Here is an 18,981-nt window from a genome sequence, read left to right on the forward strand (position 1 = left end):
TTGTTTCTATTGATGAAGAATAGGAAGTCTAGCAGGGTTTTGTCTGACATACTCCAATTCAGTGCTATCAGGTTTAACACAGTTTTACCGTTGACATAGAAAATCATTTGTTTATTGGTTAGATTTTAAAGAATTGCTAAAGTTTATAAATAATAAATAAAGAAATAAAATCAAATAGGGAAATGAAATGACAAAGTAATAAGTAAATATCTTTGATTCCAGTTATACATGTTGTTGAAACAGTGGCCCATGTTGTCCCCAGAGAGTGCACTACAGCTTTTAGATTGTTCATACACTGACCTGAATGTACGAGCATTCGCTGTGCAGTGTCTAGAGGCAGGACTTGCAGATGACAAGCTTCATCAGTATCTTCTACAACTTGTACAGGTGAGCTGATTTCTATATCACAATTAGGAAGTACAGGATATGAATTTGTCGTTGGCATTTGTGTTCATGTCAGTGTTGGATTTGGTGGATGTAGATGGCAGGTTAAAAGCTTTCATTTGACCACTCCAGTGGCCTAGTGGTTAGAGCATCTGCCTCGGATGCAGGAAGTCGTGGGTTTGATCCCTGGCCAAGTCATACCAAAGACTTACAAAAATGGTACTAGCAGCTGCCTCGCTTGGTGCTCAGCATTAAGAGATTAGTGTTAGGACTGGTTGGGCCTGGTGTCAGGATTGTGTGACTGGGTGGGACATGCTACATGTCCGTGGCATGATGCCCCAGTGCTAGATCTCACTATAAATTGTCATACTGCAGACATCCTGGCGATATGACTGAAAAATGGTTAAAGCTACCTTACAGATCCAAATCACACACAAAGCTTTCATTTAAGGTTTGATTATAGTTCTTAAAAATAACTGTGCATTTAAATTTCACTGTCGCATAGTGTTTATATGCCAATTTAAGTAATACCTATTATCTAGTTTTGATGATTGTTTACTCAATTGATGGGAAAAGAGTTTGAGGTTAAAGTTTACATCTAAATAATACAATCGATTTCATCTGTCTGTCTGGAGAGATTTTTTTTGTTTCCATAGCTTAATTCTTGAGCAATTTTAGGTATTTTAACCAAACCTGGTAGAATGGTCTTGAATGACCGTTCTGATCAGTGTGCTTACTGCTTTATATGGTCAGAATCTCATGGAACCGATGAGTTTATGTTAAGAAGTACCTCTCTCTGATGGACACCTTTCTAATGCAACCAGCAGGCAGTATATTAGTAAAAAACAGTCATATTTACCCTGCTTGAGTGGCTACATAATGGAGTTACACATGGAAATATTTGTTGATTTCTAAATTCAACTGATCAAAAACTTGTTCCAACATGCCAATAAAGTGACTTTGATCCATGCAAAGAGGTAAGTTGCCATGAATTCCCCTACACTTAGTCAGATACTTAAGATAGGGGAGGGTAAATGTTTGGGACAGGTGATAGTCACTTGAAAGATGAAGATCCAATAAATTTCTGTCAGCTATGGAAGAAATAATACTTCATCCAGTACTAGGTAACTAAATCATAGGTTCTTATCATATCTTGCTGTCTGCATGGGTTCGATTCTTGGATTCAGCCAATGTGGGTATGTGAGAAAGCTTGCCAGTAGCTTCACATGGGTTGGTGGTTCTTTCGGGGGTTTACCTGGGTTCTTCCTCCACCGTTAATACTGGCTGCCATGTATAGCCTATCATGTGCTGAAAAATGGCATTAAACTCTACAACAACAACAACAACAACTTATCATATCTTGTAATCCCTTGGTTATGGTATCATGAAGTCCTCTGGTGTAAGATTGATTTGGAGAGATCCAGATGTCACTGTGAGATCAGCCTAGATTTTAAATTTATGAAGCAACACTGAGGAATGGTGACAATCCAGACGAAGAAATAATGTTAAAAAAAATGCATCCACTGGTACAATATATGAAATAGTACAGTTGTTCAGAATCTGGTGCAGTTAATCAATTACTGCCCTATGGTGTAATTAGTTATAACATCTTGGTTCAAACTTTTATGTTTGGATTTTCTAGATTCATATGTGTCAATACATATGTCACTTATTACCTGTTTCAGGCATTAAAATTTGAGCCCTACCTTGACAATCCAATCACACGGTTCCTGTTGAAGAGATCTTTGCTAAACCAGAGGATAGGACAACAGTTCTTCTGGCATCTTAAGTAAGTTAACACATTAGTAATGTAGCAAAAAAAAGGCACCATTTTCTTTCATAGACCATGCTTTAGTTGTCATTTAAACACTTAAGAGTAATTGTTACACATAATTTCTTTTCATTATTGGATTCAATACACATGATAGTGTTCTTAGTATATGTCACTTTGTTGGAGAGGGTCCACATTGGTCAAGATGTATAATGTACTTGCCCTGACAGACCACTAATATCTCACCTCTGTCCACATGGGTTTTGAGTCTCGGATTGGCTAAGTTGGGTTGGTGAGAAAGCTTGAAGGTAACTTCTCATGGGTTGGTGTTTTTTGATGAGGTTTTCCATATTCTTCCTTCACCAAATATACTTTTGGGTTTTGAGTCTCTGATTGGCTAACTTTGGGTTGGTGAGAAAGGTTGAAGGTAACTTCTCATGGGTTGGTGTTTCTTGATGAGGTTTTCCATATTCTTCCTTCACCAAATATACTATTGGGTTTTGAATCTCTGATTGGTTAACTTTGGGTTGGTGAGAAAGGTTGAAGGTAACTTCTTATGGGTTTGTGTTTCTTGATGAGGTTTTCCATATTCTTCCTTCACCAAATATACTATCCACCATATACAGCATACCATGTTCTGAAAAATGGCATTAAACCCATAAAAACAAACAAACAATGGTTTGTGAAATCCTTTTTCTGTTATGCCATTCTGCAAACTAACTGTATTTTTTAGAAATTGTTTTATATTTCTTAACGATTAATGGTTTCATGGAACAGTGCCCAGAAATATACATGTACAAAAACAGTGTGTGATGAACAGACATAGATTGGTAACATTGTATACCCCTAACCAAGGTGTAGTGAACAGACATACATTGGTAACACTGTATACCCCTAACCAAGGTGTAGTGAACAGACAGACACTGGTAACATTGTATACCCCTAACCAAGGTGTAGTGAACAGAGACATACATTGGTAACATTGTATACCCCTAACCAAGGTGTAGTGAACAGACATACATTGGTAACATTGTATACCCCTAACCAAGGTGTAGTGAACAGACAGACACTGGTAACATTGCATACCCCTAACCAAGGTGTAGTGAACAGACATACATTGGTAACATTGTATACCCCTAACCAAGGTGTAGTGAACAGACATACATTGGTAACATTGTATACCCCTAACCAAGGTGTAGTGAACAGACATACATTGGTAACATTGTATACCCCTAACCAAGGTGTAGTGAACAAAGACATACATTGGTAACATTGTATACCCCTAACCAAGGTGTAGTGAACAGAGATACATTGGTTTGGTAACACTGTATACCCCTAACCATTGTGTGATGACAGACATGTGTAGCACTATATACGTCCACCAAGGTGTGATTGACAGGCAGACATTGGTAACAGTACATACCCCTTACCAAGATGCAGTCAACAGAGAGACACAGATAATGATATACCTCCAATCAGTGCTTGATGGACAGACACACGTGGAAAACACAATATATCTCTAAGGCCGGATGCAAAGATAGACGAGGATAACACTGTATCTTAACCAAGGTGTGATGGCCAGATGCACATATGTAACACTGCATACATTAAACCAGGGTGTGATTGATGGACAGACATGGGTAACTGGATCCATCTAAACAGGGTGTGATTGATGGACAGACATGGGTAATTGGATCCATCTAAACGGTGTGATTGATGGACAGACATGGATAATTGGATCCATCTAAACAGGGTGTGATTGATGGAATGACTTGGGTAACTGTATCTCTCTAACTGGGGTGTGACTCATGGACAGACATGGGCAATACATTGTACCTCTACCAAGTTGTGATTAATGGAAAGACATGGTTAATGTTATATATCCCTAACCAAAGTGTGACTGACAGGCATGGGTAACACACTATATCCCTAAGCAAAGTGTGATTGATGTATAGATGTGGGTAACACACTGTTCTTAGGTTACTTGTTTAGGCTCAAATAAACAGTAATACAAGAAAGAGTGAAAACAACAAGCTTTGAAAAATTTGACAAATTATTTCTTTCCTGGAAAAATACTGTAAAAATGAAAAAATAAAAACCTTTGGTTTTAAGAGTCAAATTAAAAAATAATCCATGAGTAAAATTTTAGAAGTCCTAATATTGAAGTGTTCTGATGAATTCAAGTTCGAGTCCCGATGAAGAATTCAAGATGGAAGGCGATGATGTATGCTGTATCCTGTACTGTGTTGAAGTCTACAGTTCCTTGTAGAAACACAAGAAAAAATCCGTTGTTTGAATTAATGAAATTTCTTTGTTCAAAAATTCTGCATGAACACTCAAAATATTTCCAAAATGAATTAATATTTTTGAATCCAAAAAATTTAAAAAATGAACATTAAAATGTAATTCCCAAAATGACACAACAAAAGAAAGATCTTTATGTCCTAGTGTTTAGAAGCGCAACTGAGATCTCTCTCTCTCTCTAAGCAATTGTTTAAAACTTGAATATCACGCAAAACAGATGCTCAGATAAGGGTCACTTGATCATGTTTACATATGGTACTCTGCATGGCCCTGACAAGAACCAATCATTTTACTCAATAAAATATAAAAAAAGTTGTTTACCTCTGAATCAATAAAGCTATTTACAGCTAGGGTCATGTATTCAATACAGCCTTAATCTCACTCTTATTATTCCCATAACAAAAATAAATGTTTAAAAAAACTTGCTGATGTGACTGTCACTAATTTTGAATTAAGGTCAGGAACTAGGTCAGCTTTATGTGTTTACAAAAATGAACAGTCAAGATCAAACTATTTTCTGGAAAAAGTATGGAGTTCCTAGTAAACAGATCTACATTATTTGGACATATAATGAAATTAAAAAATAGAAAGATTTTAAAACTTACAAACAATGAAATCAGATATAAATTAAATCAAATATACATAACACTGTACTTACCCCAAAAAAGGGTGTACATGCTACCGATTAGACCTTATAATTGTTGTAGTTATCACAAGCCTTGACATTTTAATGCCATTAAATGGGATTAAAGAAGCAAATATAAGCATGTAATTTTTGCTAATTCATGTAAGTCATCATCTATGGTTTTTGCAAACTACTTTTGTAAAAAAATATTAAAGGAATTTATTTTTGTTCTGAAGTGCAACATTTTTTTTTGCTTGAATTCTACAGTTATATGAGTGATGACAGAACTAAAGAAATATTAATGCAGCATATAATTATCTCTTGATCAGATCAGAGATGGACCAATCAAGCATCCGGGTACGATTTGGATTGGTGCTAGAGGCTTTTTGCCGTGGATGTGGATATGTTTTGCGAACCCTTTCAAGACAGGTGGAAGCCCTTGACAAACTGACCAAACTAACTTGCATGCTGAAATCAGAGGTGAAAGATGTAAGTTGTGTTCATGTAGTTGTTTTGACTGAATTGAGAGATATATAAGTAGAGCTTGGGTATCAAATCCTGGTTGTAATGCCATTGGTTGTGTTGTCAGCATCATGATATACGTTTCATTCTCCTATTTGGTTTTGGTTTTTATTCTGTAGCATTTAAATAATTCTCTAAATTTGCTTAATAGCCTATGACTACAATAACAATTAAATATCCAGGATATGAATTGCACTTACATAAATTTACATAAAATAACATGTAGTTATGGCTCATCAATTTCTAGGTCTATACAGATATTTTCCAGTATCAGCAACAAGCTTAAATAAACTAGTTGAAGTTTAAAGGTTTAATTCCTGTAGAAACAGCCATGTAAAATTTAGCAGACATAACCGTTTTTCTGTTTTATTTGTTTGACTTGTATTTGGCTTGGAAAAAGACTCATTAAAGAGTCAAAAGTGGTCAGGCTAGTTAGATACTAGTTTCACAGTTTATTGAATATTTATATATATATATATATATATATATATATACACACACACACACACACATGGTTTAATGATGTATCAGTACATAGTTTATGGTACCAAGTATGTTTAGATCTCCTTCAAAAATGTATTTTTTATAATCACACTCTTTTAAAATGTCCAAGACTTTGAGAGATTGAACATTTATGACAAGATAACATCCGAGGGCAAAATGGTTGCCTCCATTAGTTTCTTCTTACAAAATGCTGGAGGGAGTATAGGGCTTATTCTGCATCAAGCTATATCATGCTGAGACAAGGAGTAAAGTACCTTTGCTCAGGGACACCACAGTAGTTGACCAGGGCCGATCAATGGTATGATTCACCTGGCACCCTTAATGTTATGAATCGGGTAACCCACATATTTTGGAAGTTATACCTCACAATAGTGTACATCACAAGTCTATGGTAGTGAGGAGTCCTTGTCATTCCAAATTATTATTTCCTGATATTTTATATTGATAACAAAGCATGAGAAAGATCTCGAGCCATTTGGTGTCTGTTTTATTCAGGACATTGATGAGCAGATGAAGTACCTTCATGAACAGCTACAGCAACCAGACTACCAAGACTGTCTTCAGAACTTTACTTCACCACTTAACAGCAGTCATAGATTGGGGCTAATCAGGTAGATTTTATTTCTATTACCAAGACTGTCTTCAGAACTTTACTTCACCACTTAACAGCAGTCATAGATTGGGGCTAATCTGGTAGATTTTATTTTTATTGCCTGGACTGTCTTCAGAACTTTACTTCACCACTTAATAGCAGGGATAGATTGGGGCTTATCAAGTAGATTTTATATTTATTTCCAAGACTGTCTTTAAAAACGTTAAACCCTTGACTGAAAGCAGCCCCAGACTGGGTCTAATCAAGTAGATTTTATTTTTATTTCCAAGACTGTATTCAGAACAGCAGTCCCAGACTGGGACTAATTAGATAGGTTTTATTTTTACTACTGGGGCATGTTTTCAGAAACTTTGCCTTACCACTTGACAGCAGTCATAGACTGGGATTAATCAGGTAGATTCAATTTTTGTTCCTGAGACTGTCGTCAAAATCTTTACCCCCTCCAATTATGTGAGCATGTTTCCAGTTTTAATACAGTCTTGACTTTAAGAATTTTATTTGAACCTTTTATAAAACTTAAAAGATCTGCATGATTTTAAAATTGATAGTACGAGCTTTTGGTTTAACATTTTATACAAAGCTAGAACAATTGTAGAATCTTTCACAGTCATGAGATTGTATTCTTTCTCCTGATTGATGTGGTATCTGGACATGTATATTTGTCCAGTTCTAGTCTGGTGCTAGAATTGTCCAGATTTGCCTTGAAAAATACTGACACATTTGATTATCTGGTATACCAGACAGGACTGCACCATGCAGTTTTCTAGTCTGGAGCTAGAATAGTCCAAATTTACCTTGAAAAATACTGACATATTTGATTATCTGGTGTAACAGACAGGGCTACACCATGGAATTTTCTAGTTTGGTGCTAGAATTGTCAAAATTTTTCTTGAAAAATACTGACACATTTGATTATCTGGTATACCAGACAGGGCTGCAGTATTGGAATTTTCTAGCCCAGATAACGCTTCTGTTCAGCTTTAGTTGTTACCCATTATTTGCAATTTTTTTTTTTTTTTTACAAGTTTGATTTGCATCAAAATATCTCTTCTTGTTTCTTTCTTTAAAACATTTAACTCGTTGCATCATTTATACGACTGCAAAAAGAGGTTTCACTAAATGGATGTCAGTGACTTCTGTGCAAAAATCAGTAGACACATGCCCATACAGATTTAGTTGTCAGTTATGCAGTTTTTATTGCCAGAAATTGCCATCTGAACGTTACGATTGCTTTTGGCAATATGTCACTCACATGCAGTTACAGGGTCAAAACTGAGTAACCACTTATGTTGATATTGTCGATATCACAGGAGGAAAACTAACATCATTGCTACCATAAAAAAAATATTCCTGTCAGCAATATGGAAGAAATAATGCTTCATTCAATACTTGGTAACTAAATCATAGGTTCTTATCATATCTTCTAATCCCTTGGTTACGGTATCATAAGGTCATCTGATGAAAAATTGATTTGGAGAGATCCAGATGTCACTGTGAGATCCAAATGTCACTGTGAGATCCAAATGTCACTGTGAGATCCAGATGTCACTGTGAGATCCGCCTTAGGTTTAATTTTATGAAGTATTTTTTCAAGCTAGGATTTAGCTGTCTGCGATGACTTCATAAAAACACTGAGGTCCTGTATCCAGGATGACCATTTAGTCCACAATCCCAGCATCTCTGGAACTCCCTTCCCATATAGCACCTCCTGTTTATATGTAAGTGACGATCATGAAGGGGCCATAATCCACTGGCTTCCTTGAATGATGGAAGGACATGTGCCTCTGAGTCCTAAGTGCTTGCGTCCATACAAACTGATTTCCAGAGGTTGCAAAGGTATACATGACATGAGCCAAGTGAGTTATGCAACTTTTAAGACTCAGTGGGGGATAGAGTACACCTATTTTTGTGCTTCCCATGATTTCTCATGCCCTATGCTCAGTATTTTAATTATTAATTTTTTAATTAGGTTGATCAAACCATCAGTTTTGTTGCCAATTCTCCATGAGTTTAAATTAATCCTATATCTCTGGAGAATATTGATTGAATCCAAGTATCTTTATGTTGGAGGTTGGGGCCCTGAGTGGCCGAGTGGTCTAAAGTGCTCACCATTATGGATCACTGCCATCTCACCTCTGTCTGCATGAGTTTGAGTCTCAGATTCTGCTAATGTGGGTATGTGAGAAAGCTTGCCAGTAGCTTCTCGTGTGTCAGTGGTTCTTTCCAGGGTTTTCTTGAGTTCTTCCTCCACCATTTATACTGGCCGCCATACATAGCCTATCATGTGCTGAAAAATGGCATTAAACCCTACAACAACAACAACAACCACCACCATTTATACTGGCCACCATGTATAGCCTATGATGTGCTGAAAAATGGCATTAAACCCAACAACAACAACAACATGTTGGAGGTCATGTGGAGTATTACAGAAACTACAGTTATTCCAACTGAATTGTTTAAGTGATCCATCAATCAGCCATTAATGACATGTCTAAAGTGCAACAGCAGTGAGTCATGTTGAAACAAAAGATAGCTGATTTCTTTAGGAGAGTCAGTGTCAGAGATGGAAAGACACATTTTTTATGACAAAACTAGGGAGGATGAAATTTCTGATGGTTTGCTTCTAACTGAGCAGAAAGCTGTGATCCAGGAATAACTGACATGTCATTTACTATTTTTTAGACCTTGCAGAAACTCTGATACATTGACAGAAATATCCAAGGAACAACATGAATGAATTGAAGAAACGTGTTTTGGATGTGTATTGTGAGAAATAGTTCAGAAATCTATTCAGACAGACCATAATTACAGCAGTTGTGGCTTCATAAAATGCTGATTGTGAAAGTGAATTCAGTTCACAGAGTAATTGTGACACTATGCCATGGAATAGGCTAACAACAGACCTTCTAAACTTTTTAAGAAAATTTCGGAATATCCTAGAAAAAAATGAATCAAGATCCTATACATATATATAATTTGAAACTGTAAATAAACCGGTGACAATACAGATGTGTGCATATGTGTGGTCCAATAAATGATATTTAGTTTGCAAAGGCTATTTTAAGGGAAATGATCAGAAAAAGTATAAGAATATTTATCAGCTGAGCAACAATTAGATATGCATTCGTTGCACAAAATCATTAGATAGTTTTTTTAAATAGTTTCTACACCTTACACTAGTTAAGGTTGTCACCCATTAGCTACCATTCATTATAGCTTACCTCTGCACCTGATGATTCCACCCTCTGGAGGTAGGTGTGAGGGACTTCCCACTTTTTAAGAAAAGTTCTGGCAGCATCACTGGAATTCTCATACTATCCAACAAGTCCATTGTGGTGACTTATCTCAAACAGCAAGATAGAACCAAGTCGCCAGACCTCGGTGTTCTTGTTTGAGATTTTCTATTTAAAAATAAAATTGGTGTCTGCATTGACAAATCCTTGTTGAGGTTCATCATATTTCGTGCCAACTAAATTTGTCAAATTTGCATAATCTACTAAAATATTTTCTCATTTGTTAAGCAACTTTTTTTATGTTTACTGACCCACTCTGATAAATATCTTGCCCGGGTGCCTAAATACCACACAAAGTTTCCCTGTCTGTTGTATCAAAAGTGTAGCAAGAAAATCGTAAGCTTCAGTATCAACACATATTTTTACCAGTAGTCTCTCTTATGTCAGCTTGATGTCTTTCGTGGTATAGCCTGTAGTTTAAGCTTTATTATCTCCCTTTTGTTACATCTTTTAGATTGCATCTGTACAACAATGAACATAAACATCACAAATTCATCTAGTATAAGGTATTGACCTTATGGGGGTGAGCTGAAAAATGTTTTCACTTTTATCTTGAGATAATCAATATTTTTCCCAAATAATATTATGGTTTATAGTGTTATTTTGCTATAAATCAAATAATATTATGGGATATATGTTATTTTGCTATAAATCAGAGCAAGATTTTTACCAGCCATTGACAGATGGAAATTAGACAAAAATGTGTAGGGCCTCAGCCCGAGAACATTGAATGTGTTGGCTTCAGCATGAAAACATTGAATGTGTTGGGTCTCAGCCTGAGAACATTGAATGTGTTGGGTCTCAGCCTGAGAACATTGAATGTGTTGGGTCTCAGCCTGAGAACATTGAATGTGTTGGGTCTCAGCCTGAGAACATTGAATGTGTTGGGCCACAGCATGAGAACATTGAATGTGTTGGGCCTCAGCATGAAAACATTGAATGTTTTGGGTCTCAGCCTGAGAACATTGAATGTGTTGGGTCTCAGCCTGAGAACATTGAATGTGTTTGGTCTCGGCCTGAGAACATTGAATGTTTTGGGTCTCAGCCTGAGAACATTGAATGTTTTGGTCCCTAGCATAATAACATGGTATATATCCCAGTACCTTCAGAAAAACACAGTATACTTTTTTGTGGTACTCAGCTGTACTTCATCCCTCAGTTTTCACTAAAATATGTGCCTGATGGGATCAATCAATAGTGGACTTATTTGCAGCAATGTAGAATGCCCAACTGTCAACCCTTGTCTCACCACTTATGGAGTCAAAGGCCTCTACAATCAGTGCTCTTTCCATACATTGGAATGGCCCGGACGCATATGCTTCCAACCGCTCTAGTGGCCCTAATGGTTAGAGTGTCCACCTCAGATGCGGGAGGTCATAGGTTCAATCCCCGGCCGAGTCATACCGTAGACTTACAAAAATGGTACTAACAGCTGCCTCGCTTGGTGCTCAGCATTAAGAGGTTAGTGTTAGGACTGGTCGGCCTGGTGTCATGATAATATGACTGGGTGGGTCATCATGCTACATGTCTGCGGCATGATGCCCCAGTGCTAGACATCACTATAAACTGTCACATTAAAGACATCATAGCGATATGACTGTTAAAATTGTTAAACTACATTAAAAATCCAAATCACAAACATACACACACACACATGCATATGCTTCCTTTAACACAGCTGATTCCTGATTGTTCCACTCAGGTGGGAAAAAAACTCATGGGCTGACGATTTCAACAGTATTGCAATGGAAATCCCCATGAGAATCAAGATATTTCTTCTTTGGCTCAAGCAGCCGTGATGGTGTTTCATCCCAATGCTGAACCTGCACAAATGGTTCATATTAAGCAATCCCTCAAGTACAAACAGTTCTCAAGACTGGTTGTGGAGAGAATCACTCAATTGAGATGGCCCTCCCACTTTAAAAGCATACAAAGGCTAATGGAAAATATTCACATAATGGTGTGCCCAGGAACACAAGCATCAATACATCAATACTCTCCAGTAGGTAACTTCTTAGTGTGGTCCTTTGAAAAGAAATAATTAACAGCAATCACAATCAATCAGAGGCATCAATCCATGCATTGAATTATGTGTTATATAGGGGTATAAAAATGGTAATCCAGAATGATGAGATTCACAGTATCATGTAATACATTAATTCTGAAAGTATTGTAATAAATAAACAATCCCTAGTAGCTTCACATTTCCTGCCTTTTGTAAATTCTTTGGGCCCATCTATAATCTACATGTGCCACTGTTTACGCATAGTTGCTTGAACAGCTACCGTAGTTTAGGTAAACATCCAATGGTTGCAGTACTGTCTTGGTGCTGCCAGTAATCACAGCTTGGTATATTTGATGTTTCACAGACTGCATCAAAATGTACCAGAAACACACTGCTCTAGAATCAATTTGGTCAAATCAAACTCGCAATTTGCATAAAGGTTTTCACTTATTTGAACTTTGTTCATATGTCTGGCACTATAAACTAGAACTGACTTTTCTTGCACCAGTCAGCACCTGTTTTTCTGACACACCAAAATCACATTCTGCAGCTCTAGTGTTGTTTTCTCAGCAAAGTCTATGACCTTTAACTTAAATGCTCCATTGTACGCATCACATTTTCTTTTCCCTATAATGGTGAAAGTACCAAAGTTTAGCAATTCACAATGTGTGATATCTAAGTGACAGAGTACTTTTTGTAATTGACAATGACTTTTCGTAAATTTGGACCATTTTTTATGTAGATGCTGAGCTTGGGGTCTGTAAGAGACACCTTGATAACACAGTCTTCGAAAATCTTATCAAAGGATTGCCACAAGTGAACAGGTGTCATTTGCATGGCATGATCAAAGGGACTCAACATGGTACTGCACAAATACCAAATTCATGGCACATTCAAACAGTCCTCCTCTGGGCAAAACAAAGCAGTGCTGTTTTCACATACTGTAGGAATACGGTCATATTTATTTAATTAGCACCTCTATCAAAACATTGTGAATTGAAAAGACAATGCAAGCCAAGGGAATAAGGTCAGATGTTTTTTAAATCTCGCTTACTGGACAATCCTTTATTCTGCATTAATAAACTTTTGAGTAAGAAAGGTTGACTTATTAGCGAGTAATATGGTAGGTTTCTTCAGTAATACCCAATCATAATACACATACACCATATCAGCCTCCCCACAGTTACAGCCATATAGAAAGTATGCCTTCTGCTCCAGTGTCAGGCACTTTATCAAGGGGATATCACTCTAATTGTCACTTAGGTGGGCAAAACACATTTAGCGTTTCAGTTAAAAAGTTGTGAGGTAGCAGTAGTGCATCTAAGGCTAATATTATGATTGGGTAAATATTATTGAAGAAACATTTTTTACTAGGAAAAATTGGTTTCTGTTGAATGATAACTTACAAAGTTACCATGATAATTTACAAATTTATTGTTTATTGTGTAACTCTTCTTACCGTCAAAAAATTAATATTTGAAGAAATTCTCAGAATTAATCTTGGAAAATCTTGTCTAAAAATGTTAACATGCCATTTGCGATAAATATGAATGTCATTCTATGGCTGAGAACTCAGACCACCGGTACCATGAGAAGTTTTTTGGAGATGGATTTTGGTTAAAAAGGCCTTGAGATGTTCTGATTAGGAATAAACACTAATAAATAATCTTCAAACGAGTGAATCTAAATATTTTTTCTGATTGGTCCAGTTATGGCATACAACTATGGATCCCTAATATATGTTTAATCTTTATACAGCCAAGAAGAGTGTGAAGTGAAATCATCAAAGAAAAGGCCACTTAGGATGGTATGGAAGAACCCAGACCCTCTTGCAGACCTCTGGTATTCAAGCTACAAAATGTTTTTCAAAAATGGTGATGGTAAGTCCTAATATTGTTAGGCTCATGTTAGTGTAAAGCATAATAGGACGTTTCTGATGGCAGAAGGATTAATGACAGGTTTGCTTGGGTTTTTCATGTGAATTATGCATACATGCAGGGTCTTGCCTTCTTTAACTCATTCGACCCTGATCCCATCTGTAGGCGTGATTCGGTTTCTGCATTCATTGGCCGATCCCGCCTGTAGTCGTAAATTGTTTACTGCATTCAATGGCCAATTCCGTCTCCAGGCGTGATGAATGTGTGTTAGATACAACGTCTCTGATTGGTTAGAAATGGTTTATTCCAAGAACTAAACAACTATTAAACCAATCAGAAATGATTTTACTTTCATTTGTGGAAATTTGAATTGTTCAGAAGCCAAGGGCTAAAGTTTGAGAGTGGTTTAACTACACGTGTTCTGTTCATGAAAAATCATAAATGATGGCGGACGGAAGAGTGAGTTTTGATGAGAGCAAAAATGTGGAGTTTCTCAGGTTTGATCTTGAAAATATTGAGCAAGCTGAGGAAAGATATGTTCAGCAGTTGGATATTTTGTGAGATTTAGATTTGGACGTAGAAGTTTCTGAGATTGAATCATCCGAAGATGATGATGCTGACAGCGATGATGACGGAGTTCTTGCGGATAAATGTTGCACATAAGTTTATAAATACTGTATAAATAAGTTGTGAAAGACTTCGACAGATAGAGAAAAAATTACATCAGTGTGTTGACAAATTCATTTGAAATAAATGGTGAAAATTTTGTGGATTTTGTTTGGATATAAAAAGAGAAATTAAGGTAAGAGTGAATGCATGTGCACGATGTTTTCAAACAGGTAAAAACTATGGGACACAATTAGCTAGACACAGCTTTGTGCTTCTGAGGCATATCAGCAGAGATACTGAAAACAGTGCTGGGGCCAAATGAGTTAACACACAGCAGTTTATATCTTTTACTGTACCTTCATGAATCTGATGGATGTACAGTCGTATATAACACTTGAATTCATCATTTTTATTGTCAGTAATATGTTAAACTGTCATTATTGTTGAGGTTACCTTTCTGGGACAGAAATGATCCTAATTCGTGTGATAGAAGTAACATCTTCCCACAGTATGGAAACTTCAGAACTTGAATTAACAATCTATTCCCCATTTCATGGGCCCAAGTGCATAGCCATCATCTTTTTTCAGATGACATATTGGATTGGTTCAGTTAAAAATGTTATTCATGACTATTGCCCTACGTCAAAATTGTTATGAAATAATAATACAGTAGTCCCCCTCTTATAAGGCCACCCCTATTGCAGCAGGAAAGTGGCCTAATAATGAGGGTGGCCTCTCTAGAGGGGGATGTCAAATGCGAATACAGTAGTCCCACTCTTGAACGTTCTACGCCCCCTGACCAGCAGCCACCCACTCCTTATGGCCAGAAACCGTTGGCACCGACGAGTTTGTGTTCAAAAGTACAAAAGTACCCATCACGAAAGGCCACCCGGCTAACGCGACCAGCGGCCAGCATATTAGTGCAATAATATAAAATTTGCCCCTCACAAGCGGCCGCATTTTATTTTGATATGTATTTTATTCATAATGTGTGTTTATTAATCCGATTTCTGTTTCCCGATGTCAGGTTTTCGTTACAGAAAGAAGTGTTGACTAAAGTACATGTACCACTAAGGTTAATATTATATCATTTACATCTCACGAGAAGCCACATTTATTCCATAAAGCCAAGAAAGACTCAAATTTTAATCCATACAAAAGGGTAAGTACATATAATCCAGTTAGCCTTACTGCTGTGTTATCATAAGATGTCCGGTTTAGTCACTTCGATAATTGTTAAGATTTCAATTATTGAACAGTAGTAACAGCTGAGAAGTGGCAGCATCGATGTACAATACACAAGTCAGCAGGAAAATGGTTTGATAGTCTTTATGGCTTCCCTTACTAAGATGTTGAGCTTGTTCAATTTGATAATTAGTGGCCATTACTATTGACAGTAATTGTCAAAATTACAAATCCTAATGGCCGTGAGGTCAAATCTGCGTGATGTTAAATGGTACATATTGAAGCTGTTTTGGCTTCATTCACTTAGTGTACAGAAATGTATAAAAACAACAGGGTACCAGACTGCGACTAATGAATCATGTGACAAGATCACTTCCTTTAAAAACACGGCAAAATTGTTTAGATGCATAAAAAATTGTTTTATCAGTATTGTAGTTGGCAACATGAATAACTTACTGCAAAAAGATCATGTCATCGATAAATTTTTTAAAAATCAGTTTAGAAGAGAGTGAAAGTAATTCAAGTGACCAAGAAGTTGGGGTTGGGGGTCTAGGATCCTTGCAGAAAACTAATGTTGGAAAGACTCAGATAAACAATATTGTGAAAGATAAGGAAAGAATTCTGCCGAAGTGGGAAGGTGAAATGGATGGAGAAAGGAAGATTGTTTGAGCCAGGAGATGTTTGTATACTGATTTGAATGACAAGAAAAAGAAACAATTTTGTCAGTTTACCACAAGTAACGGATGGTTGCACAGATTTCAAGTACGACACAATATCAAGTCTTCTGTCCTTAGTGGCGAATCAGCTGATGTTAATAATGAAGTTGTCAAAGATTGGAACAAAAGACTAAACGATATATGCAGTGGATATGACAGCAAGGATATTTTTAATTGTGACGAGACTGGTTTGTTTTTTAGACTGTTGCCAACAGACAGGCAGATGATGTGATCTTTAACATAATTATAAAGACAGTTTTAAAACTACATCAATGGTTATTCATAACATTTTTTTGAAAATGATAACACAGTTTGTTTTACATTTATTTCACAACATGAATGTGATTTTTTAATGAAAATATTAAATGTTTTAAAATTAAATGTACTTGTGACTTTCTTTATATGTATTTACTATTCACATTTGTCATCCCCCTCTAGAAAGGCCACCCTCATTATAAGGCCACTTCCCTGCTGCAGTAAGGGTGGCCTTATAAGATGGGGACTACTGTAGTAAATACATATGAAGACATGGTCACATTAGCTGGGTGGCCTTTCGTGAGGGGTACTTTTGAACACAAACTCATCGGTGCCAACGGATTCCGTCAGTATTTTGGATGACAATCTGTCCAGGAGGTGCAAGCTAATCTTCATGGAATGGAATGGTTTCTTTGCAAATCTGTAGCAGAATCACTGTTTAGAGTATGGTTGAGAGACTTGTTTGCATGGAGGCAAAACAAAAAGCTCCATTTTTTGCATTTCGCTCAGTACCAGACCAGAGGACCTGAACAGTGGATGCGTTCAATCTAAAGTAGGATTGCCTTCCCACCATTCAGGATGATTCTTTAAAGCAGAGGTTCCCAAATCACGGCCTGCGGGCAACTTGTGGCCTGTCAGCTCTCAGAAAGTGGCCCGTGGGGCCTCTATATTTACTATAATGTATTTTAATAATTTAAAAAATTTATTGACGTTCAAATAAATAATAACTAGATGAAAGTTGCAATAATGCGCGATCTACAGTATTCTAGAGTCTAGAATGTTATTTCTAAGAAGTCTGTCATTTTGGTCAAGTACTTGTGAGCTCTGTCGGCGTTCGATAATTCACTCTGCGTGTGGTTGTTGTGCTCGGATATAATTATCGAATGCACCCGTTGAGTTAGCGAACGAAACATTAGGAAGTACCCTTTTCCCAGCCTTGTCGACCAATCAGAGTGCGCAAGATGCCATGATGTCATCTGTTACACCTGTATAGTAGTCTGCAGTTTCGTGTTGAAATGAGATTTTTCAAATAAAAACTTACCGTTAAAGCCGATAAGCATGAATGTGGATAACGTAGAATCAAACAGTGCTAATAAGCAAAAATATGAGGACGTTGCTTGTCGTGAATTCAATGCAGATTGGATGTAGAAATGTATGTTTGTGCCTAGTCGTAGTGGTAAACCGGTTTGCTTAATCTGCAGATTTGATTTAAAACCGAAAGGACTGACACTGACTGCTTTTAAAGTTTTAGAATTTGTTTGCTGAAAGTTAATATATTTAAGAATGATATTACCCGACTTTTATAATTTTATAAATCTTGATAAAATTTATAATTTTATAACATTGTGGCCCACTTAGTTACCGAAAATAGTAGATATGGCCCTCTACTTGAAAAGCTTGGGAACCACTGCTTTAAAGTAAGGATCTCCAGCAGCTCAGTATGCTTTGATATGTCATCTGTAGCCCCAGTGATCATGGTTTAGCAATTTTATTGTCTTCCTGACCTGTTGTGATCTTGTCTTCTCGATCTGTTGGTCAACCTACTCAGAGGAGAGACTTTCTGTTGTAGCACTGGGCAAGGGGGATGCATATGTGTGCTCTCATGCACAGATGCCCCCAGATTCTTCACCTGCCAGGAGAAGTTTTCAAGCAAAGCTGCCAAGTGAATTGTTCAGGCCAGGATATGCCCAAAATCAGTAACACTGAATGAGGAATCCTTTTTGATTGGTGCTGTAGGAAATGAGTTAATTCTATCTCTCCCTCTTTTGTTTGTTTTTAAGGGCTATAAACCAGCCATATTTAACATGCACATATTTTTCAAAAGGCCTTGCCATTGGTTTGGATCCTCATATTTCCAACCTTGTATTTTGAACTGTAGGGACTAGTGTCTCACTTATATCCAGATGGAATCTTTCATTCATGTTGTGATCCTTGACAAAAGAAAACTATGAACATTTGGGTAAAGAACCTTACCCGTAAGACTGTTTTCTTGCTTCCTTGGCATCTACAACCCTTAAGACTGTTTTCTTGCTTCCTTGGCATCTACAACCCTTAATACTGTTTTCTTGCTTCCTTGGCATCTACAAGACAAAGAAATGAATATCGTGCCCTGTCTATAAAATAAGTTTTTCTTTAGTTCAGTGGTAACTACAAGTTGGTTGGTCCTTTGTCAACCAGGTTTTTTTTAAGCAATTGTCCAGCTTCCATCATTGGTTCTGCTCCTATTGAGATTTCCAGTCTTGATCTTATCTGTGCTGGAGATGATCAGATTCATCTCTTGTGCCCTGTTAGGTATGATTCTATTAGGCTGCTTT

The 18,981-nt window shown here is 36.9% G+C and overlaps 1 protein-coding gene across 3 annotated transcripts in view; it reads left to right on the top strand.

The window, feature by feature from the left end:
• The window catches only part of LOC149781622 (phosphatidylinositol 4,5-bisphosphate 3-kinase catalytic subunit alpha isoform-like), a 76,241-nt gene that overhangs the window by 29,245 nt on the left and 28,015 nt on the right, over positions 1-18,981 (top strand). For all 3 annotated transcript variants that reach the window (XM_089935669.1, XM_089935670.1, XM_089935668.1), the window contains exons 11-15: positions 223-387; positions 2,070-2,173; positions 5,414-5,573; positions 6,606-6,721; positions 13,783-13,904. In XM_089935669.1, coding sequence (XP_089791795.1) covers positions 223-387; positions 2,070-2,173; positions 5,414-5,573; positions 6,606-6,721; positions 13,783-13,904 — 667 coding nt within the window. The remainder of the gene's footprint in view (positions 1-222; positions 388-2,069; positions 2,174-5,413; positions 5,574-6,605; positions 6,722-13,782; positions 13,905-18,981) is intronic.

Source organism: Sinohyriopsis cumingii, chromosome 15 (genome assembly GCF_028554795.1).
Source record: "Sinohyriopsis cumingii isolate HCF-2022 chromosome 15, ASM2855479v2, whole genome shotgun sequence".
In the NCBI taxonomy this organism is placed as follows: domain Eukaryota; kingdom Metazoa; phylum Mollusca; class Bivalvia; order Unionida; family Unionidae; genus Sinohyriopsis; species Sinohyriopsis cumingii.